Source organism: Scyliorhinus canicula, chromosome 1 (genome assembly GCF_902713615.1).
Source record: "Scyliorhinus canicula chromosome 1, sScyCan1.1, whole genome shotgun sequence".
Taxonomy (NCBI): domain Eukaryota; kingdom Metazoa; phylum Chordata; class Chondrichthyes; order Carcharhiniformes; family Scyliorhinidae; genus Scyliorhinus; species Scyliorhinus canicula.
In genome coordinates, this window is record NC_052146.1 from 256,360,804 (window position 1) to 256,385,551 (window position 24,748).

At 45.2% G+C, this 24,748-nt stretch overlaps 1 protein-coding gene across 3 annotated transcripts in view; it reads right to left on the bottom strand.

The window, feature by feature from the left end:
* LOC119973540 (G patch domain-containing protein 2-like) overlaps positions 1-24,748 on the bottom strand; it is a 321,685-nt gene that overhangs the window by 118,746 nt on the left and 178,191 nt on the right. Inside the window, exon 6 of one of the 3 annotated variants that reach the window (XM_038811847.1) lies at positions 15,823-17,291. The exons of the other annotated variants lie outside the window; for them this stretch is intronic. Coding sequence (XP_038667775.1) covers positions 17,163-17,291 — 129 coding nt within the window. The 3' untranslated portion in view covers positions 15,823-17,162. Of the gene's footprint in view, positions 1-15,822; positions 17,292-24,748 lie in introns of those variants that run through there. 3 annotated transcript variants of the gene reach the window in all.

Below are 24,748 nucleotides of genomic sequence, written 5' to 3' on the forward strand. Positions count from 1 at the left end.
TTGAAAAAGGGAGGCAAGGGTGAAAAAGGTGAGGAAATCAATAGGGTTTAAGCCTTTTTCCCCCAGCTGGCAGGAGACATGCTATTCATCACAAACCATTTATTTCAAAATTAGCTTCAGTGAAACTACAGATGGAAAATGAACTGAAATAGAACAATCCATTGGACCAACATTATAACACCATAAAAATGTTTTTAAAGTCCCACGAGTATTATTACCATTTTAAAAATGCACAACGATATTGGGCAGAATCCTGTGGAGGCAAATGGGGTCTTCATCACCAGCTGGAGAGTCGTCGAGAATCTCACGTCCCATTTTTAGGGGAGGCCCACCGCAAATGGTTCCTCCGGCGCTGTGGGCCTTCCCCAGGATCAAGGACCGCAGGGGCAGAATTACTGCCGCTGTGATCAGAGGTCGGCAGCACCACAGAACAGCTGCATCACTGGGGAGGTGGTGATACACACCCATCCAAAACGAAGATCATCTTTGAATCTCAGGACAGAGGTAAGTGATGGTAGGATGAGGGGTCGCAGGGGTAAGGTCATCAGCAGCAAGGGTAGGAGGGTTTTCGCATTTCCCCCCCTCCCGCTTTCCCAATGCCGGTTCTTTCAATAAGGCACTGAGTGCCTTTGAACAATGGACCTCTCCACAAGGAGCCAGCAGGCAAACACACACAGATTTGCTTGACATGCACTCTGCATTGCTATGCCCACACCTGTTGCTGCATTAACACAAGTGGCAGTGGGATGAGGCATTATTAATCGCCCACTTAAGGGCCTCAACCTGCCCCTGGGCCATCCCACCATGGACCTAATCGAGATGGAGGCGAGAAGATGGTGTGGGGTGGGGAGGGGAGGGTGGCCTTGGCCAGAAACCCACCGTGGTTGAGGGCACAAGATTCCACCTGTGTTATTTATAATGACCAAAAACCCCAGGGTCAAATGATTTTTAGGACTATTAACACAAGGCTTGAATTTAATGCTAGCTAACTAGCAAACTGTGTGCAGAGTTTTGTTTTGAGAGTCAGCATTCCATTGTCCTGCAGTTTTAGTCAAATCACCCCATATATTGATATCCTTGGATTCAGTCTTTATTTTGCAAAGTAGTCATCAGTCACACTTAGATTCAAATTGGTTTTGCTAGTTGAGAAGAAAGCATCACATGGCAGTTTGATCTGACACCAAAATGGGCTTTTAACACACACAAAAAGAACAAATCCAAGAACTGAGTTATATAATGGCTACAAACACACAAAATATTTTTTTGTCATCTGTGCGAAAATAGATTGAATATTTTTGAATATTGTGGCCAAACACTTCTGAGTCACAACAAAAAGCAAAGAAATACAAGAACTGTGGTGTGATTTGACTGTTACAAGTCACACAATCAGAGTGAAGTAATCAGAACGTTTGTCACATGTAAACTGATCAGGCAATATTTACAATGTTTCCACATTTTTAGAAAACACTAAACAGCTGCTGTGGTTCAAATAATATGCCTTATGGATTTGAATCATATCAGGATTATACAATTTGTTTACCTTTCCAAATGAATCATCTAACTGACCTAAAGCTATTTTATTGGTGCAATGCAAAAATGTTCAATTTGACTAATAATTAAACATTACAATAGATTATTTTTCCAACTCAGAATGGTAAAATATTGTTATCAATAAAAATAATAATACTTTTATGGCTGAACTAAATTAAATGACATAACTTAAAGGGGACAAAGTCGTATGGCGTTTTCAAAATTATGCACTTCAAAGTTTAAAAAGTTCACAAATACAATGTGCAGTGTGAAATGGATTTTTGTTAGAAATTGTTATTTGTTATTTGAATTGTTACTCTTGAATTTTAGTATTTTATGGGTTAGATGATGTAGTTAAAAATAATAATTACATACTTTAAAAAACACATTGCACAATTTGTTTTATACTCATACAAATTTAACAAAGTCAATTTAGAACGATGTCCATATTGGGCAGGTTCAAACCTACTCAGAGTTCTCTGGTTGACATGCAAGATAACCTCTCTTCACAGACCATGTGATACGACATTCCTGACCCAAAAAAGCTCTTGTTATTAGCCTAAAAATTGTACTAGTTAACTTAGGTGTTCCCGTACCAGCCTCCCCGGACAGGCGCCGGAATGTGGCGACTAGGGGCTTTTCACAGTAATTTCATTGAAGCCTACTCGTGACAATAAGCGATTTTCATTTTCATTTCATTTCAGGTGTCTGTCATGAAACAATATCACTGAAAATGCATTCTTGTTTCCCTCCCCACCAACCCCGGAATATTAACAATACCATTTTGTTCTAGATGTTAAGAAAATCATGAAAAAAATCATGTGATTTTGGATCATCATAACATCTGAAATGCCACTTTAATATTGAATGGAGAACTCAGTGTTTCAGCTCATTAGTTGTTCATTCCAGAATGCACCAATGGCTGGATATTCCCGTTGTAACGTGGAGCTGAAATGTGTCAGGTGAGTTTAAAAAATGGCAGGTAGGACCCGAATTTTAAAAAAAATTATTATTTAATTTGGGATTCCCGTCCATATTCCCAGCACCGGTGATTTTCAGCAGTGTGGGATAAGGGGGCAGGTCAGCAGGCTGCAGGCCGATGTCCATTACCAGCACCAGAGGGCATTTCAAACCTTTTCGCAATTTTCATGCAGTCAAGCATGCTTTGAAAAGTAACGTGAATCAAACCAGACAAAATGTTATGGTAAGACAAGGTGCCACATAGGAGACTGTTAAATAGGTTAAGAGCCCATGGTGTTAAGGATAAGATCCTGACATGTACAGAGGATTGTCTGACCGGCAGAAGGCAGAGAGTGGGGATGAAAGGTTTTTTTTCAGGATGGCAGCCGGTGGCTAGTGGTGTACCTCAGGGGTCAGTGTTGGGACCACCACTTTTCACAATATACTTTAATGATCCGGAAGAAGGAACTGAAGGCACTGTTGCTAAGTTTGCAGGTGATACAACGATCTGCAGAGGGACAGGCAGTATTGAGGAAGCAAGGGGGCTGCAGAAGGATTTGGACAAGCTGGGAGAGTGGGCAATGAAGTACAATGTGGAAAAATGTGAGGTTAAGCACTTTGGAAGGAGGAATTTAGGCATAGAATATTTTCTAAATGGGGAAATGCTTAGGAAATCAGAAGCACAAAGGGAGTCCTTGTTCACGATTCTCTTAAGGTTAATGTGCAGGTTCAGTCAACAGTTAAGAAGACAAATGCAATGTTAGTATTCATGTCAAGAGGGCTAGAATACAAGCCCAGGGATGTACTTCTGGGGTTAGAATAAGGCTCTGGTCAGGCCACATTTGGAGTTTTGTGAGCAATTTTGGGCCCCGTATCTAAGGAAGGATGTGCTGGCCTTGGAAAGGGTCCAGAGGAGGTTCACAAGAATGATCCCTGGAATGAAGAACTTGTCGTGTGAGGTTCACAAGAATGATCCCTGGAATGAAGAACTTGTCGCGTGAGGAACGGTTGAGGACTCTGGGTCTGTATCCGTTGGGGTTTAGAAGGTATGGGTGGATCTTATTGAAATTTAACAGGATACTGCGAGACCTGGATAGAGTGGACGTGGAGAGGATGTTTCCACTTTTCGGAAAAACTACAACCAGATGACACCATCTAAGACTAAAGGGATGGTCTTTTAAAACAGAGATGAGGAGGAATTTCTTCAGCTAGAGGGTGGTGAATCTGTGGAACTCTTTACTGCAGAAGGCGGCGGAGGCCAAATCACTGAGTGCCTTTAAGACAGAGATAAATAGGTTCTTGATTAATAAGGGGATCAGGGGTTATGGGGAGAAGGCAACAGGGGGGGGGGGGGGGGGGGGGGAAATGAGAAAATAACAGCCATGATTAAATGGCAGAGCAGACTCGATGCGTCGAGTGGCCTAACTCTGCTCATGTGTCTTATGGAAGTTGGGGCAGAGTGGCAATCTGACTCTGGTTGCCATTCCATGGAGGTTCAAACCCAATAATTTTGATTAGATTATTTAAAAGTAAAGTAGTATAAAAATATACTATTATATATTAGAATTATTTGTCAACTTTGTTTTGTAAATTGCTACTTATAGCAGTACAAGAAAAGCCTTTTATTAAACCACGCATTTGTTTATTTGAAAAATGACTGCTGTTTTTTAATGACTGAATGTTTGCTTTACTATTAGCAAAGTAAACTTGCTACTGCAAGTATTGCACTTTCTTGTCAAAATATTTTGAAAGCCTTGTTACTTAGCCTGTGTGCTGTATGTGATAATGATTACAATACCTTTTATTAAAGGAAGCATGTAAGGTAGATTGGATTTGTAGAAATACATAGAATTTCAACACAAAAATAGGTCTATCTATTCTGAATGGGTGTTCACCCTTCAAACAGTCCTCACCACACGTACCGACCCTGTCCCCTTCCTATCTACCCATCTAATTAAATATTTTATTGAATATAGTTTCTATACCTCAACTGCTAACTATGGAAGTAATTCCACAGCTTCACTAATCTCCATATTATGGTTACTCTTTTTCACTCTTCAAATCCCTTACTTTCAATGTAGGGCAGCACGATAGCACATGTGGATAGCACTGTGGCTTCACAGTGCCAGGGTCCAGGATTCGATTCCCCGCTGGGTCGCTGTCTGTGCGTAGTCTGCACGTTCTCCCCGTGTCTGCATGGATTTCCTCCGGGTGCTCCGGTTTCCTCCCACAGTCCAAAGAGATGGCTAGGGAAATTGCAGATGCACTAGTGATAATTTACCGAAATTCACTAGACTCTGGGGTGGTCCCGGTGGATTGGAAATTAGCAAACGTGACGCCACTGTTTAAAAAAGGAGGTAGGCAGAAAGCAGGAAATTATAGGCCAGTGAGTTTAACTTCAGTAATAGGGAAGATGCTGGAATCTATCATCAAGGAAGAAATTGCGAGGCATCTGGATAGAAATTGTCCCATTGGGCAGACGCAGCATGGGTTCGTAAAAGGCAGGTCATGCCTAACTAATTTAGTGGAATTTTTTGAGGACATTACCAGTGCAGTAGATAACGGGGAGCCGATGGATGTGGTATATCTGGATTTCCAGAAAGCCTTTGACAAGGTGCCACACAAAAGGTTGCTGCATAAGATAAAGATGCATGGCATTAAGGGTAAAGTAGTAGCATGGATAGAGGATTGGTTAATTAATAGAAAGCAAAGAGTTGGGATAAATGGGTGTTTCTCTGGTTGGCAATCAGTAGCTAGTGGTGTCCCTCAGGGATCCGTGTTGGGCCCACAATTGTTCACAATTTACATTGATGATTTGGAGTTGGGGACCAAGGGCAATGTGTCCAAGTTTGCAGATGACACTAAGATGAGTGGTAAAGCGAAAAGTGCAGAGGATACTGGTCTGCAGAGGGATTTGGATAGGTTACGTGAATGGGCTCGGGTCTGGCAGATGGAATACAATGTTGACAAATGTGAGGTTATCCATTTTGGTAGGAATAACAGCAAACGGGATTATTATTTAAACGATAAAATATTAAAGCATGCCGCTGTTCAGAGAGACTTGGGTGTGCTAGTGCATGAGTCACAGAATGTTGGTTTACAAGTGCAACAGGTGATTAAGAAGGCAAATGGAATTTTGTCCTTCATTGCTAGAGGGATGGAGTTTAAGACTAGAGAGGTTATGTTGCAATTGTATAAGGTGTTGGTGCGGCCACACCTGGAGTATTGTGTTCAGTTTTGGTCTCCTTACTTGAGAAAGGACGTACTGGCGCTGGAGGGTGTGCAGAGGAGATTCACTAGGTTAATCCCAGAGCTGAAGGGGTTGGATTATGAGGAGAGGTTGAGTAGACTGGGACTGTACTCGTTGGAATATAGAAGGATGAGGGGGGATCTTATAGAAACATTTAAAATTATGAAGGGAATAGATAGGATAGATGCGGGCAGGTTGTTTCCACTGGTGGGTGACAGCAGAACTAGGGGGCATAGCCTCAAAATAAGGGGAAGTAGATTTAGGACTGAGTTTAGGAGGAACTTCTTCACCCAAAGGCTTGTTAATCTATGGAATTCCCTGCCCAGTGAAGCAGTTGAGGCTCCTTCATTACATGTTTTTAAGGTAAAGATAGATAGTTTTTTGAAGAATAAAGGGATTAAGGGTTATGGTGTTCGGGCCGGAAAGTGGAGCTGAGTCCACAAAAGATCAGCCATGATCTAATTGAATGGCGGAGCAGGCTCGAGGGGCCAGATGGCCTACTCCTGCTCCTAGTTCTTATGTTCTTATGTTATGTGCAGTTTAGGTGGATTGGACATGCTAAATTGCCCTTAGTGACCAAAAAAGGTTAGGAGGGGTTATTGGGATAGGGTGGAAGTGAGGCCTTAAGTGGGTCGGTGCAGACTCAATGGGCCGAATGGCCTCCTTCTGCACTGTACGTTATTTGTTCTTAATCATGTCTCTATGACCCTTTGTTCTGTACACTTCAGCTACTGTAAACAGTCCTTCCATATGTCCCATCCTTCCATTATTTTAAGCATGTTTTTTATATCTCTCTGTAATCCACATTATTCTTATTTTAAAAATTATTTCTTCTGATTTGTATTTCCACACACCAGGTAACTTTGGACTGCACACTCTCTAAAGCCACAATATCATTTATGTCACATGGGCAGTATCAAGATATATTGTGAGATGCTCAACTGTGTATCAATTATTCTGCATCTCCTGTTATCTAGGGTATCTTGTGTGCCTGCTACTACGGCGGAGCTAACATTTGAGAGCATAACAAATCATCAAGGTTATAAAGCAACCAATTTTCTCTGGGCCAATGGGATAACATTTCTTCTTGTGTGGTGGTGCATAACGGGCGGTAATGGCTCAGACACCCCATTCTACATAGCGTCAATGGAACAGAATACCTGGCACAATGTATAATGCATGGCTAATCTATTCCCATCCGTTTTGTGGCTTTGGCCAAGTTGCATTTCTACCCTAGGATGTATGGTTCTAGCATGATATTTCACCTGAGAAGTTGTACAACAGGTTTCTTAAACCGCGCAAGTTTCCTTGTTCACCTATTTATATCTTTTCCATCTTCCATAAATGCATATACAAATTAGACAGTGGAACAATACCAAGTATTCTTCTGTATTGTGCATGCAGACAAACTACATTTTGAATGTTATTTTGATTAGTGGAAAACTTTTTCTCACTGACTGATGGAGCATATATTGAGATATAGTGAGGACAAAATACTAATCGCCTCAGAATTGATCGCGGAGCTATTAAATAAACCAAAAAACAAGGGCTGGAACTTTCATGGCAACAGGATCTTCAGGTCCTGCTGGCAGTATACTGCCGCTGTAGGCTTCCCGGCGGCAAGGGGTGTATTAAATAACAGGACCAGAAGATCCCATCGGCCAATGGCAGGTCGCCTCCTGCCGCCGTGAAACACACAGCGGGTCACTTGGTAAATCCCGCCCAAGGTCTGTATTTTATGGTCAGTGGCAAAATAACAGTATTTGCTGCTGACTTCAAAAGAAAATTCTTCACAAATGTCTTGCGGGCTCTGTGGCATCGATTTCCCCTTTCTCAACATTAATTTAATCTTGGCACTAGCTATTGGGCATCTCTGCTGTCCAGCAACATTATCAAAAAAGAATAAGCAACCAATCACGCTGAAGAATTCTCACAGACAGCAAACCAGAAAGTGCAAATTGTTATATTTTTACTTTTATAGAAAGCACAAAAAGATTGGGACATATACATGAGGTGAAGGCAGAAACTGAAATATAAACAACCATTAATACATATAAAATTTTAAAAATCTGTGGAATTTTTATCATGGAGAAATTTAACATTCCACAACTAAGACAATAGCCTATCAAGGCTAGAGAGAGCATTCAGCAGTAAACATGACTTGGTATGTTGCTAAAAACTCAGATGTACCTTATTCAACAAGTTGGAATCGTTTCTAGCATTTTGATAGTTAGGTTAATAGCATAGATTCCCATCTGTGAGGATTTCAGCAGGGTAATTCATGAAGGTGTGGGAAATCAGTGATTGCAACTTCTGGATTTCAGCACTTAACTGCTCATGTGTGGATTCCAGAGGTTGCTGTCAATTTCACAAAGCATGGAATGAATGCAGAGGTCATTCCAACCCCAAACTTCATGCCTCTAATGAGCATAAACCAAAAAATGTTAAGTGATAAGATTTGGGAAAAAAAGCAAAAAAAATGAACAATATTTATTCAACAAATAATTCCATGAAAAAGATGAGGGGCGGAATTCTCCATTTTGTGGTACCCTGGGGTTTCCCGATGGCATGCGCCTACCCCACAATGGCAAACCCCATTGACCGGTCGGAGTAATGGAGAATCCCGCCGGCGCGTTGGGGCAGAAATGTGGCACGTCGGGGCGGTGAATCTAGCCCCTGGTCTTTGGCACAGAATTAGGAATTCTGGTTGCGTAAACTAGATAGCGAATTTGTGATCCTTGATATAAGCATACACATTTTATAACTGTAATGTAGTACAAATCAAGGGAGGGCTAAGAAGACAAGTGAATAGACAATGAATGGTCGGACCCTAGGAAGTACAGAGGATCAAAGTGATCTTGGTCTGCATGTCCACCGATCTCTGAAGACAGCAGGACAGGTAGGTAAGTGGTTATGAAGACTTATGGGGTTCTTGCCTATATTAGCCGAGGCATTGAATACAAGAGCAGGGAGGTTACGTTGGCGCTGTATAAAACGCTGGTTGGTCCTAGCTGGAGAACTATGGGCAATTCTGGTAATCACACTACAGGAAGGAAGTGATTGCACTGGAGAGAGTGCAGAGGAGATTCACCAGGATGTTGCCTGGGCTGGAGTGTTTCAGCTATCACGAGAGACTGGACAGACTGGGGTTGTTAACCCTGGAGTACAGAAAGCTCAGGGGGACATGACTGAGATGTATAAAATTATGAGGGACATAGGGTGGATAGGAGGTACTTTTCCCCTCAGTGGAGGGTCAATAACCAGAGGGCACAGATTTAAGTTAAGGGACAGAGGATTTAGAGGCGATATAAGGAAAAACATTTTCACCCCGAGGGTGGTGGGATTCTGGAACTGACTGCATGAAAGGGTGATAGAGAGGAAGAAGCCCTCTTGCATTTTAGAAGTATTTAGATGAGCACTTGAAATGCCACAGCATACAAGGCTGTGGCCCAAGCGCTGGAAAATGGGATTAGGATAGGTGTTTGATGGCTGGCGCAGACACGATGGGCCAAAGGGCCTCTTTCCGTGCTGTAAAATTCTATGATTCTAAATACTCAATGCATCAGAAAACTGTTTCTAGTCTGCAAATATTCCTGCAATCTGTAAAATGTTATTGTGATAATAGATAAAGACTGGAAGCAGGCACAGAAATCAGATCAAATAAAGAAGTAGTGTCAGAACACACATTAGGTTTGTAGAAAATGGATGTTGGGGAACAACAGACCAGATAGAAGGAAAGAAAATAAAGACAGTAAATGAGAAAAATAAGAAACAGCTGTAAGGACTAATAAGGGGTGATTCAGTTAATTCCTAAACCGAGCAGTTTAACCTGGTTAATGATCTGAAATGTATGTCATGACTATAAGTTGGGGGTGAGCAAAAAGCTGAAGGTACACTGTCCATTTGGGCTGATTGTGAAAATGAACTGCGAGTTCCAAATCACCCCCATGTGACCAGGGAAGCTCATTTCATTCCTGAAATCAAATTCAAATTTCGCTTATCTCTTCTTTCCATTAAATTGTTCATGGATATACCAACAGGTTAAAATATCCAATAAAGATATTTCTACGTCCATCAGAAGAACTTTATTGCAAAGATGCAGATGGCACATCATGGGTAGAGGAAAAGCTTTTCTCTAAAGAAAACTAATATTTTTCCATACTTAATTTGTATTAACTGTCAATATTATAGCTTGGAAGAAATTAATAGTTGGCAATAATATTATCTATTTTTCTGTTCTAATGTTTTTCATAATCAGTACCTTCATTTGTTAGTTAATGAAACACCTGTCTTGCTTATGCATTTTTAATAATATTTACAAAGGAAAGAAATTTAACTTGACTCGATGAAAACATCAAAATGTAGTAATACAAAAAATTCCCATCAAAAGTTAATAAGTGCAGACAAAATGCTTTGCTCTAAAAATTGCCTACTAGCTTTCAAAAAACTCTGCTTACCTTTAATATGGATTTTATTACTCAATTACATTTCATCAAAAGGGAACAGTGATAACATTTAAATTGCCTTGGGTTCTATTATTAGACCCCAAATGGTAGCAAGGTCCGAAATGTCTGTGAAAACAGCGGGCTTACCTTTGAAACATCATAAACAGGTTTGTTACCTCAAATCTAATGAATCCATTTATAAAGCAAGGAAAGCTTGTAAATCATACAAAACCTTTGTTGGCATATAACCCACTTTGAAGTTGTACCACTATATCTTAAATAATTAATTTAATTTTTAAAGATGTGAAAGCGGGATGGGTCACAGTATGGGGGGGGGAGGGGGTGTCAAAGACAAGGGCAGGGGGGTGGCTATCAATGGCCACCCTTCTGCTCGATGCTGGGACCCTGAATTGAGCACAGAGTGTCTGACTACGAGAGACCCTCCCTCCCAAGAGGCTGCTGGCAAATATTGCGACCTCTCTCTCCCATGGCCACCATGTTTCCCACAGCGAAAGGCTGCATAAATCAGCCTGCAGTTATACAATAACCGGAGAAGGCTAATGAAATGCACAGCGCAAGGAAGGAATTGAGAGATTTGGTGTAAAGGTAAGCAGAGTAATTCGAAGCAGCTGCGACAGGTTCGGTGTTCACTTCTAGAAATCAGTGGGATTCAGACATATTGCTTTGTGGTCCTCTGGCTATGCATTGCTGCATTGGTGGCTCTTATTCCCAAGTAGCCTTTTCAATTCATATTCTTTATTAATCTTGTGCAGCCCCCCAGTTTTGAAATCTTTATAGTAGAATATGCTAAGTGCACCACAGAGTTAAATGGCAAAATTAACATTTTATGGATAGAAATGAACATTTTTGTGCTGAAGCAGCTATAAAGTACGTCTAGTTTAGAAAAAGCCTACAAACTGTACACACCTATTCCTAGTTCATGCAGTGATTGCAAAGGTATAAAATAGATGTTTGGACTCACTTCCGGTTGTGGCTATGCCTAGGTAGGTCACACGGTCGGCAGCTCCCGCCGATAATGGACTTTTGGGCCCTTTTAAGGAGCTCCAGCAGCACTTTGACGATGATTCCCGGTGTGGGAAGGAAACAGTGAGGGTCCCCCAGCGCTGCATGGAATGGACCAGGAGTGGGACGGTCAAAAAAGCAGCTTTGGAGAAGAGAGGAGAACGGGTGCGAAAAAGCAAGATGACGGGTGGTGGCGACCAGGCAGCGTAGGCCCAGTGGTCACGGGAGCAGCAGGAGATTTTAAGAAGCTGCTTTGCGGATTTAAAGGCGGAGATGACGGCGCCTATGAAGGCGTCGATTGAAAGGTTGGTGGAGACCCAGAAGATGCAGGGGACGGCGATCAAGGAGGTGCAGCAGAAGGCCTCTGATAATGAGGTCGAGATTCTGGGCCTCGCGGTTAGAGTGGAGGTGCACGGGGCGCTGTACAAAAAATGGCAGGAGAAGCTGGAGGACCTGGAGAATAGGTCAAGGAGGCAGAACCTGCGGATTCTGGGTCTCCCTGAAGGCGTGGAGGGGTCGGATGCCGGGGCGTATGTGACCACGATGCTGGGTACGCTGATGGGCACGGGGGCTTTCCCGCGGCCCCTGGAGCTGGATGGGGCGCACAGAGTCCTGGCAAGGAAGCCGAGGGTGAACGAGCCGCCGAGAGCTATGGTGGTAAGGTTCCATTGCTTCACCGACAAGGAGTGTGTCCTGCGATGGGGGAAGAAGGTGCAGAGCAGCAGGTGGGAGAACACCAAGATCGTATTTATCAGGACTGGAGTGCAGAGCTGGCCAAGAAGCATTCGGGATTCAACCGGGCCAAGGTGGTCCTCCACGGAAAGGGGGTGAAGTTCGGGCTGTTACAACCGGCGAGGCTATGGGTTACATATCAGGACTGGCACCACTATTTTGACACGCCGGATGAGGCGTGGCATTTCATCAAGAATGAGAAGCTGGACTCGAGTTAATGGACTGCAGTATGTTGTGGGTGGGGGGGGGGCACCTGAAACTGCGGGTTTGAGTATACGGTACTTTGTTTTGTTTTTCTTTCTCTGTTCACACGGGGTGTGGGGGGGGACTCTCTCTACCCCACTTGGGGGGGGGGGGGGGGGGGGGGGTTTGGAGATTTGTAAGGGGAACCCACAGGGGAATTGGAGGTGGAGGCGGAAGTGGCCGGGGTCAGCATGAGTCAGCTGACTTACGGGGGTGCAATGGGGGGGGGGGTTAAGCAGATGCCTAACGGGGGGGTTGGGATGCTGCTGTGCTGACTGAGGGTGAATCGATGTTAAAGGGGAGGGGACAAGGAGCCTCTGCCTGGGGGTTGGAGGGTGCGGGAGGCGCGGGCACGTGGCTGGCCTAAAACAGGAGATGGCAAGTCGGTAGGGGAGTGGGGATGGGTAGCCCCCCGACCAGGCTGATCACGTGGAGGCCTGATTGGGCCGATCAAGAGGGCCCATGTGTTTTCGCACTTAAAGGGGCTAAAGGAAGATGTAGCCATGCTACAAGAAACGCACCTGAAGATTGCAGATCAAACCAGGCTGAGTAAAGGATGGGTGGGGCAGGTTTTCCACTCGGGGCTGGATGCGAAGAACAGGGGGGTCGCAATTTTGGTGAGCAAGCGGGTGGCAGTTGAGGCGGCGGGTGGAGAGAGAGAGAGAGAGAGAGAGAGAGAGAGAGAGAGAGAGAGAGAGAGAGACTTTAACACGGTCCTGGTCCCGGCACTGGATCGGTCTCGGTCGAGATCGGGTAAGAGGCCGGCAGCGGCCAAGGTCCTGAGGGGGTTCATGGACCAGATGGGGGGAGTGGATCTGTGGAGATTTGCCAGGCCAAGGGTGAAAGAGTTTTCCTTCTTCTCCCATGTGCACAAGGCGTACTGGCGGATTGATTTTTTTCGTGGTAAGTAGGGCGCTAATCCCGAGAGTGGAGGGGGTAGAGTATTCGGCCATTGCGATCTTGGACCATGCCCCGCACTGGGTGGAGTTAGATCTGGGGGAGGAGAGAGGCCAACGCCTTCTGTGGAGAATGGACTTGGGACTACTGGCGGACGAGGAAGTCTGTGGGTGGGTGGGTTCGGAGGTATGGCCAAAGCTCTGTGGAGACCAATGATAATGGGGAGGTTTTGGTGAGTGTGGTCTGGGAGGCAGATGTCAGAGGGGGGCTAATTTCAGTCAGGGCCCACAGATAGAAGAGGGATAGGATGGAGAGGGAGAGATTGGTTGGGGAGATACTTAGGGTGGACAGGAGGTATGCGGAATCCCCCGAGGGGTTGTTGAAGGAGCGCCGGAGCCTGCAGGCGGAGTTTGACTTGCTTACCACGGAGAAGGCTGAGGCTCAGTTGAGGAAGGTACAGGGAGCAGTGTATGAGTATGGGGAGAAGGCAAGTAGGATGCTGGCACATCAGCTGCGGAAGAGAGAGGCGGCCAGGGAGATTGGGGGAGTTAGAGATAGGGGGGGTAATACAGTGCTGAGCTCGGCAAAGATTAATGAGGTCTTCAAGGACTTTTATGGCAAATTGTACGAGTCAGAACCCCCGGAGGTTGTGGGGGGGGGGGGGGGGGGGGGGGGGGGGGGGGGGGGTTTGGAGAGGAATTTATAGGGTGGGTCAAATTGTTGTATCAGGCCCCGGTAGCAAGTGTGTCGACAAACCGGCTGCGGTCGGGGTACTTTAGATTATATCGAGGGACGAGGCAGGGGTGCCCCCTGTCCCCCCTGCTGTTTGCCCTGGCGATTGAGCCGTTGGCCATGGCATTGAGGGAGTCCAGAAACTGGAGGGGGTTGGTTCGGAGGAGGAGGAGCATCGTGTTTCACTGTATATGGATGACCTGCTCCTGTACATTACAGATCCGGTGGTGGGGATGGGGAGGTCATCAGATTCTTAGGGATTTTGGAGACTTTTCGGGATGTAAGCTGAATGTTGGAAAAAGTGAGCTTTTTGTGATACATGCGAGGGGCCAGGGAAAGAGACTGGGAGAGCTACCGCTTAAGATGGTGGAGAGGAGCTTTTGCCACTTGGGCATTCAGGTGGCTAAGAGCTAGGGTGTCCTGCACAAGCTCAAATTAGCGCGTCTGGTGGATCAGATGGAGGAGGACTTTAAGAGGTGGGACATGCTGCCGCTTTCCCTGGCGGGCAGGGTGCAGTCGTAAAGATGACAGTCCTCCCCAGGTTCTTGTTCGTCTTCCAGTGCCTTCCCATTCTCATCCCCAAGTCCTTTTTCAAGCAGGTAAATAGGATTATTAAGGGATTTGTGTGGGCAAACAGGCCCCGCGTGATAAGAGACTGTTCTTGGAGCGCAGTCGGGGGGTGGGGGTTGGCGCTGCCGAACTTCTGCAGCTATTACTGGGCAGCGAATATATCCATGATTCGGAAATGGGTAATGGAGGGAGAGGGGGCGGCGTGGAAACGGTTGGAAGCGCCGTCTTGTAAAGGTACTAGCTTGGGGGCTCTGATAACGGCACCGTTGCCGCTTCCTCCACGCAGCATACCATGAGCCCGGTGGTGGCGGCGACATTGAAGAGCTGGGGGCAGTGAAGACGGCACAAGGGGGAGGCAAGGGCTTCAGTCTGGGTCCCAATACGGAACAATCACAGGTTCGTTCCGGGTAGAATAGACGGGGGGTTCCTAAGTTGGCACAGGGCGGGTATCAAAAGGATGATGGACTTGTTCATTGATGGGACTTTTTCTAGTCTGAGGGCGCTGGAGGTGAAATTTGGGCTACCCCACCGGGGAATACCTTTAGGTACATGCAGGTTCGGGTGTTCGTGAAAAAGCAGGTGGGGGAATTCCCGCTGCTGCCTGCCTGGAGGATACAGGACAGGGTGGTCTCGGGCGTGTGGGTAGGGGATGGCAAGATATCGGAAATATATCAGGAGCTAGGAGGCTGAGGAGGACTTGGTGGAGGAGCTGAAGGGCAAGTGGGAGGAGGAGCTGGATGAGGGTCTGTGGGCTGACGCCCTGGGCAGGGTCAATTCCTCCTCAGCTTGCGCCAGGCTTAGCCCGATTCAGTTTAAGGTGGTGCACCTGGCGCATATGACAGTGGCGAGAATGAGTAAGTTCTTTGGGGTGGAGGACAGGTGTGTGAGGTGCTCAGGGAACCTAGCAAGCAAATCATGTCCATATGTTCTGGGCATGCCCGGCACTTACAGGATTTTGGAAAGGCTTCGCAAAGAATGTCCAAGAGGTAAAACCGAGCTGGGGGATAGCGATATTTGGGATATCAGACGGTCCGGGAGTGCAGGAGTCGAAAGAGGCCGGAGTTCTGGCCTTTGCCTCCTTGGTAGCCCAGAGAGGGCTCTTGTTAATGTGGAGGGATGCAAAACCCCCAAGCATAGAGGCTTGGGTCAGTGACATGGCGGGATTTCTCAGGTTGGAGAGGATAAGGTTTGCCTTGCGAGGGTCCTTGCAGGGGTTCTCCAGGCGGAATGTTAAGTAGAGGTCAGCAGCAAACCAGAGGGGGGCGGTTTGGGCGGTGGATGGATTTCATTTGTAAAGGGCAGATACCCCACCTTGTTTTGTTAAATTGTTAAATGATTAAGTTGTTTTCTGTTTTATTGCTATGTTTTCTTTTCGTGTTTTTCTTTTTGTAGTGGTTTGTAAAAATTATTGAAAAATTTTGAATAAAAACAAATGTAAAAAAAAAAGATGTTTGGACTTTTTACTCTTGGATTCTGCAAACAGCTGACATAAGAATCAATAAAGGTGTAAACATGATCTCAGCAAATATCTTTTTTTTTTACAGAGAACAACATATATCTGGAAGTGATATACAAGGCTCTAACTTAATTAAGAGGTTTAGATGATATAAAATTGAGAGTACAGCACAGCCTATTTCTGAGTTTTGGCAGAACCTCAAGATTAGATTACAGCCACAAACGTACATTTTGGTTTTTAAAATTAAAAAAAAAATATTTATATAGTTTAGCTTGTGCTCCATTTATAGAGTTTTAGTGTAATCTTTACTGCAGCCAGCAGTCAACTTGCTCTATGCCCTTGATGCACAAGACTGTTTATTGTGACATTGACAAAAGAGTGTTCATGACATAACAGCTCTCTTGAAATCCATTTTTGAACAGATCACATACTGCAGGCTGTTAACAACTAACATTTGTTACATTTATTTTCATCACCTTCCTAGTGAATGAAACTTTTAATGCCCATATAAATAAAAAAATATGATACTTTTACTAAGGTTGGAGAGGGACGGCTTACAGAAGTTAAACTCCTCAAAGACCTCTCCCTCACCTGCTCTAGCCTCATCTCAAACACTCAAAGGAGTTTGTTGGAGTCAAATGTGAATCGGTGGCCTTGAAGCAGGGGCCCTCCATGTGGGACACATTGTGCCTCCAGCCACTTCCGGCATGGCCCGTGTCGTGCTCTATGCTGAGAATGATGCTTGGGCCGGCATCTCCACAAGCGACTGAAACCTCTGAACTATTTGCAATGCCGTCTCCCAAATTGAAACCAGACACCTCCATGCTCCTGGACAGTGATAGGAGGCTGTCTGGCAGCCCTGTCAATGTATCAAGCATTTTGGTACGTATCCTCTTTAGCATTCTTCTATATGCCAGCCCATATTACAGTCTTCATCGATGTCCTCTGTAGCAGAAATGATCTGTAATCTTGCCCTCCACTGGCACACAAACTATTCTTTTCCCTTGGCTCCAGAACAGCTACTCATGCCTGGTGAGTTGCCATATCCAGAGCTGAACTCTGTACTTGCCTCTGGGTATGTGCAGTGCCAGTATCTGAGCTTGTGGCTGCAAGTGTCAAATAAAGAGACTCTTCCTTAGTGCTGTGCTGTTGTTCGCTTTCCTTTTTCTGGGTGTACTGTGGCTGGTTGGGCAGTAGATTTTGGTGCCTGAAAGCAAGAAATCAGAATGGGAAGAGTAGGGGTGAGGTGGAAAGCAAGAGGTCTATGGTCACACCTTCTGCAGCTTGCTCGTTGTATCAAGAGCAGGATGAGGGTTAGCTGGAGTTAAGAGTATAAGACAGGAATATCATCCTCAATGTTCTCAGCCATAGGCTCTGTCACAGCTGGTCCCATGATGTGGAGAACCATTTCTTCTGTTCTATGCTGTTCTCTCCTAATGTGTGCTACCTTGACCTGCAGGAGAGACGGAAGAATGTCAACGATTATGTTATACAGTATTATCTTTGGATGATATGCCTTCCACAACTGAATATCTGGTTGCATCCTGGCACTAAAGACCATGGGCGGGATTCTCTGAACCCCTGCCGGGTCGGAGAATCACCAGGGGGACGGCGTGAATCCCACCCCCGCCGGCTGCTGAATTCTCCGGCGCCGGGGTTTTGGCGAGGACGGGAATCGCGACCCGCCGGTCGGCGGCTGCTGGCAGCGGCCCCCTGCCGATTCTCTGGCCCGCGATGGGTCGGGTGGCCGCCCATTTTTGACGAGTCCTGCCGACATAAATCACAACAGGTCCTTACCGGCGGGACCTGGCTCCACAAGTGGCCTGCAGAGTCCTCCGGGGAGGAGGGCGGGGGGGGGGGGCGCACGGGGGATCTGGCCCCAGGGGGTGCCCCCAATTGGCCAGGCCCGCGATCGGGGCCCACCGATCCATGGGCGGGCCTGTGCCGTGGGGGCACTCTTTCCCTCCGCACCGGCCGCTGTCAACCTCCGCCATGGCTGGTGCAGAGAAGAACTCCCTGGGATGACGCCAGCACACGCTCGCGCTCCTGCGCATGCATCAACTCGTGCTAGCCGGCGGAGGCCCTTCGGTGCCGGTTGGCGTGGCGCCAAGCCCTTCCGTGCCAGCTGGCGCTGTGTCAAACACTCTGGCACCGGCCTCGCCCGAAGATGTGGAGGATTCCGCTCCTTTGGGGCAGCCCGACGCTAGAGTGGTTCACGCCACTCCTCGGCACCGGAGTGGCCCGTCCCGCCGGTTCGCGTAGAATCCTGCCCCACAATTTTCCAAAACGGAGAATCCAGCCCCCTATCTCTGACCTGGTGTTCCATTTTTGGTCTTTAGAATCAGTACTGAAGAGCAGCTGCCTGAGATTCAGTGAGACTCAGTTCAAGAGGGGAAGAGTTGCCTGGCTGCACTGTGTGCTGTCAGCTATCGCTGATCATCATGTTGATCACTCAGACAGCCAGCAGCATGGAATGCACTTGGACCACTGCTACAATCAAGTCAATGAGAAGGTAGCACCAAATTTGCATGCTCCCACCTCCATGGCAAAACGTGCTGGTAAGTTGTGAATTGCAAACATGGACTCAAGATAAACACTGCAGAAGCAATTCCTACCCTATTTTTTCCATTTCCAAGTTAGTGCCATCCTTAAATGTCTACAATACTTTTTCAGCCTTGCCCTTAGCTTCAACCTCTCTCATATATTACTAATCCTAACACCGTACTCATCTTTTTGCCGCCTTTCTCCTTCCTTTCTCCCTTCAAGCTAATTTCCTCCATGAGCCCGAATCCTTGCTTTATTTATCTCCACCCACTCAATCAGTCAGTCAACTGTTTTCTCAGCACAATGCTAGCTTTAAGAATAACAGCCCAGATATTGACAGGGTGGGCTGGGTAAGCAGTAGGGAGGGCTTTTTCAATGGATTGAAAGGCTCAGCTCCTCATCAGGCATGGAGTACTCAGGAGAAGGCCACAGTCACAGGAGCAGGTAAGGAAGCTACTGCTGTGTTCGAGGGAGTCAATCTTCACAATCTGACTGGCTTCAGGGAGGGGCACCTATTGAAAAAAAACATCCTTCCCAAAGTTATGAATGACATCCTTTGCGACTGCAACTGTAGTGAATTGTTACTTCTTGACAAATCTACATCACATGTCAAGATTGATTGGAGCATCCAGCTTCAATATCTCTGCTCTGTTGTCCAGTTCCTTGGGACTGCCATGCAAAATTTCATTCACATGTGAACTTGAGAGGCGCATCTCCAACAATCGTTTATTTTTCCTTTCCTATAACTCACCTCTAAAGTACTTCGGGGTTCTGTTCTCAGACTGCTGCTCCTCTTGATCAAAACAAATCCACTTGGTAATAACATGTGCAAGCTCAGGGTTAACTTTGAACAATATATACCACTGACACCTGTGATGAATGGAAGAATTTTAAATGTATTGTAGTATAGGTATTTGGTGAAGTAAGGATTAAAGCCTGGGTTAGTGCGTGTATGACTGCTGCAATACTGTTTTTAAAGAATCCTAGTTTGAAAAGTTTTGAGAGCCAGAGGTGCAATCAAGGCATCGTAAAAAGCTTGGGGATAATGGATGTTTGTTTGGATTAAGAGGGTTCCCTGTGGAGTTAATTATACACATTGTGTTTCAGCTTGGTAAGATGTAATTAATGAGAGGAGCTGGAATATCAGGCATTTGACAGAAAAGCAGTTTAGTTTTAGTTCTGGAGATGGAAGTCAAACTATGAAGACAGTTTCTGAAGTCAATTTTTAAAATTCATTTACAGGATATGCACGTCGCTGGTTAGGCCAGCATTATTGCCCATCCCTAGTTGCCTAGTTTCAGAAGGTGGTGGTGAGTTGCCTTCTTGAACCGCTGCAGTCCTTGAGGTGTAGGTACACCTACTGTGCTGTTTGGGAGGGAGTTCCAAGATGTTTCCTCAGCAACAGTGAAGGAACGGCAATATTATTTCCAAGTGAAGGTGGTCAGTGACTTGGTGGGGAACCTTCAGGTGGTAGAGTTCTCAGGTGTCTGCTGCTCTTGTCCTTCTAGGTGGTAGTGATCATGGGTTTTAGAAGGTGCTATCTAAGGAACTTTGGTGAGTTATTTCAGTGCATCTATGCAGTGCATAGAAACATTTAAAATTATGAAGGGAATAGCTAGGATAGATGCGGGCAGGTTGTTTCCACTGGCGGGTGACAGCAGAACTAGGGGGCATAGCCTCAAAATAAGGGTAAGTAGATTTAGGACTGAGTTTAGGAGGAACTTCTTCACCCAAAGGGTTGTGAATCTATGGAATTCCTTGCCCAGTGAAGCAGTTGAGGCTCCTTCATTAAATGTTTTTAAGGTAAAGATAGATAGTTTTTTGAAGAATAAAGGGATTAAGGGTTATGGTGTTCGGGCCGGAAAGTAGAGCTGAGTCCACAAAAGATCAGCCATGATCTCATTGAATGGCGGAGCAGGCTCGAGGGGCCAGATGGCCTACTCCTGCTCCTAGTTCTTATGTTCTTATCTGGTGGATGGTACACTTTATTCGTACACATTATTCGTCGCTGGTGAAGGGTTTGAATGTTTGTGGAGGGGGGAGCAATCAAGAGGGCTGCTTTGCACTGGATGGTATTGAGCTTCTTGAGTGTTTTTGGAGCAGCACTCATCCAGGCAAGTGGAGAGTATTCCATTACACTCCTGGCTTGTGCTTTGTAAGTGGTGGACAGGCTTTGGGGGTCAGGGGGCGAGTTACTCGCTGTAGTATTCCTAGCCTTTGACCTGCTCTGGTAGCCACAGTATTAATGTGGCTAGTCCAGTTCAGTTTCTGATCATTGGTGACCCCCGGATGTTGCTATGGGGGATTCAGCAATGGTAATGCCATCGAATGTCATGGGGCGGTGGTTAGATCCTCTCTTGTAGGATATGGTCATTGCTTGCCACTTGTCAGCCCAAGCCTCGATATTGTCCAGGTCTTGCTGCATTTGGACATGGACTGCTTCTTTATCTGAGGAGTCGCGAATGGTGATGAACATTGTGCAGTCATCCGCAAACATCCCCACTTCTGGCCTATTGATGAAGCAGCTGAAGATGTCGGGCCTAGGACACTTCAGACTTCAGCTAGAGATCCTGCATTGTTCTGACGGGGTCAGGTCTCTTTCTTTAGCGCAGTGTCAAAAGATCTATCTTTCTCAAAGTTGAGTATTCAGACATCTCTGTACAGCAGGTATTCATAAGTGTTAACTGTATTTGCAAGTGGATCGAGAACGGAGATGGTTTTGTTGTTTGCGTGGGAATAAAGATAGCAGTTAAGGGTTATTGTGTTACTGTACTGATTAGTGTTTTTAAGGAATTTTAAGTAATTGGAAGCTATTTTTCTTGTATGATGATACCAATAAAGTTTGTTTTAATATACCATATCCCAATTTCGCGTTAAATCACTCCTCGCAGCGTATCCCTTCCGAACAGTCTTACAAAATTAAAGTAAACAATTGGGATTTCTGCCCAGTATCCGATCGACTCTTGGAGCCTGGTCCAGGATCGCAATACATCCAGTTCACTCTTTGCACCATTTGCTTGATTCTTGACCTCTTATGTTTTGTCAGGCTGCTCGAGAAGAATTTTCACAAAATTGCACAGGAGTGCAGGTGAAAAAAGCTGTGAGATACTTGCGTGCTTCACAGACGCCTTTTCTTGCCTGATCAAACGGCATTGTGTGTAATTTCAGACTGCTGGGAAAGATCACACAGCCAGCTGCAGGGGAGGGACTTAAATAAGCCAGCAAAACTTGAATTCTGAGATCTAACACTACTTTTAGAGGGTGCCCCGATCTCAAAATTACATTTAAACTAACCCCCCCCCCACCCCATCACTAAAATCGGGGTAACACCACAGACACACAACAATGCAAACATCGGGGCACTTCTCCCTCACAGGCATTGTCCCCTACCTCCTCACATGTATCGGTGCTGTCCCTACTCCTCGTCAGTGGCGCCACCCGCACCCCCCTTCGCAGGCATGAGGCCCCACCACCTTACAAGCATTGTTTCCGCCACCCCCCACCCCAATGGAGCTCTCCAGTGTCCACCCCAGCAGTGCCACCCTGGCATTTCCAGGGTGGCAGTGCCAGGGTCTATACCTCTGTGCCCCCAGAATAGTAATCCTGACTGGTTTTCACTTCTGAAAACCAGTGGTGATTCACTTTGGTGGGAGGATAAGGTGTGGGCGAATGTTACGGCATCAAGGTCGGTAAGTATTTGCCAATATATAAAAAATTATGAAATCAGGTTCACGCCCAGACATCACCGGCAGTGGGGGCAGGGAAGATGTCAAACAGAGACCTCGTCAGCGTACATCCTGTTTTTCACCGCTTGTGAGATTTATCAGCCATTAGGGGATTTGCGCCCACGGCTAATGGAGCTGCTAGATCGCAGGTCTTGCCTGTAAGTGTTGAATGAGTTATAACTTCCTACAGCTTAGCATCAGCAAGATAGAAACTTCTGCCCTACTGAAAGCTGTGCTCCTTTTTCATGGATTCCATTTCCGTATTGCCGTTGTGACATCTTGCTAGACTATGAACTGAACTTTAAATCCCACATCCTATCCACTTACTTGCACACCCACAAAATTACCTGCCTCTAACCCTACTGCAGCCCTACTGCCCTTTCTTCAGCCCCTCCCTTCTGAAACCCTTAAGCATACCTTTGTTACTTCCTAACTACTCCAATAACTTCCATGTTGAATTTCTGTTCTCTTCCAGTGCACTAACTAACATGTTTAAAACTCTGCTTGTTATCCTGTCTTGCCTGTGATATTTTCCCATACTGAACATCACACTCTGGCTCAAGCATATGCAATAAATCAAAAGCCTGGGCCTCATCTATAAGTAATTCGGCCTCTTCAGATCCTCGCTCAGGCAGCCACTTCAACTCGTCCACGACTAATTTCTATGATTCTAGACTTCTGCTTACATTTTACCCCCTTCAAAGCACTATTAGTGGCAGAACCTTGAACTGCCTTAATCCTATATTGGAACTTCCTCCCTAAACCTCTGCCTTTCTACCATCAAAATAAATTCAAAACTGGTCTCTTCAACCAAGCCTTTGGCAACTTCACCTAATTTTTCTCAAATAGACTTGGGAATTATTGCTGGCAGGGCTCTGATGAATCTAGGCTATGAACTAGCAACTTACTAATACGTTCACAAAAGTAGGAATGTTATAAAAAGTGCCATACCAATAGGAAAAATGCGATTAGAGATATTTTCCGATAATTCTAAATGTACTGACAACAGCATTCAGAATATGGCAACAACATAGCTTTTGCATAGCTAGGGGATTAATCCAGGTACATGTAATTTTGTGGTATAGTCATAATTTACATTTTCAATGAGCAAACAAAAATTCTACAAACATTTACCAGTGGTAGACAAATATTACTTAACACGAAAAACTGGATAATTCCACCAAGCACTTGTCAGGTCGTTTTTCTTTATTCATTTTTGTGAAAAAATGCTGCCATAAAGGTTCATCATTTACAGAGAGCAAAATGCACTATTATGAACCTGCACTTTGTTACAATGAATTGTTTATAATTGTGTCACAGAATGCCAGGCAGCTCCCATAAATCTGCCAAAGATTTTTTTTTTGTGAGCTCGTGGGACATCAGTGACATATTTTGACTTAGCTAGTAGATCTTCTGTAGTGTTATTAATGGTCAGAGCTTTGGTATAAAATGTAGAATACTAAATATACAATGCAGAGCAAATATTAAACTCACGTCTGTGGGTACTTCATGCCTGTACGGCTTCTGTTGTCATTTGTTTGAGAATTTTCTTCCATTATAAGTTCTTACGTACACTATACATAAGAACATAAGAACTAGGAGCAGGAGTAGGCCATCTGGCCCCTCGAGCCTGCTCCGCCATTCAATGAGATCATGGCTGATCTTTTGTGGACTCAGCTCCACTTTCCGGCCCGAACACCATAACCCTTAATCCCTTTATTCTTCAAAAAACTATCTATCTTTACCTTAAAAACATGTAATGAAGGAGCCTCAACTGCTTCACTGGGCAAGGAATTCCATAGATTCACAACCCTTTGGGTGAAGAAGTTCCTCCTAAACTCAGTCCTAAATCTACTTCCCCTTATTTTGAGGCTATGCCCCCTAGTTCTGCTGTCACCCGCCAGTGGAAACAACCTGCCCGCATCTATCCTATCTATTCCCTTCATAATTTTAAATGTTTCTATAAGATCCCCCCTCATCCTTCTAAATTCCAACGAGTACAGTCCCAGTCTACTCAACCTCTCCTCATAATCCAACCCCTTCAGCTCTGGGATTAACCTAGTGAATCTCCTCTGCACACCCTCCAGCGCCAGTACGTCCTTTCTCAAGTAAGGAGACCAAAACTGAACACAATACTCCAGGTGTGGCCGCACTAACACCTTATACAATTAACAATACAATATAGTTATGGGTTAGCCTATGGAAATCCCTATGTGCAAAATATCCACAATCTATTCACAATAGGGTAATTAAAATTAATCAGAAAACGTTTCAATGCCTTCAATGAAGTTGCCTCTCCCAAAAGCATGGGCTGGGGATTAATAGTTTTGCACAGAGTTTGATTCTGAGCTGGATTGTGCATTGTATTAATTTTTTAAGGATGCACCAATACTCTTTATCGTTGGGAGTATTTTTCTTCATTGTTTTCAACTTCCTGTTCTTCATTTAAAACGATAAATTTGAAAAGATTGACTGAGGCAAAATTTACATTGAAAGATATTTTTTTTTAAATAAAGAGATCGTGTCCATGTGCGCCTGGATGAGAATTTTCACATGTATAACTTTTCATCCACAAAATTAACGGAATGTTTTATCGCAAGAGGATTGGAATACTGAGGGGAAGAAGTTGCACTTCAATTGT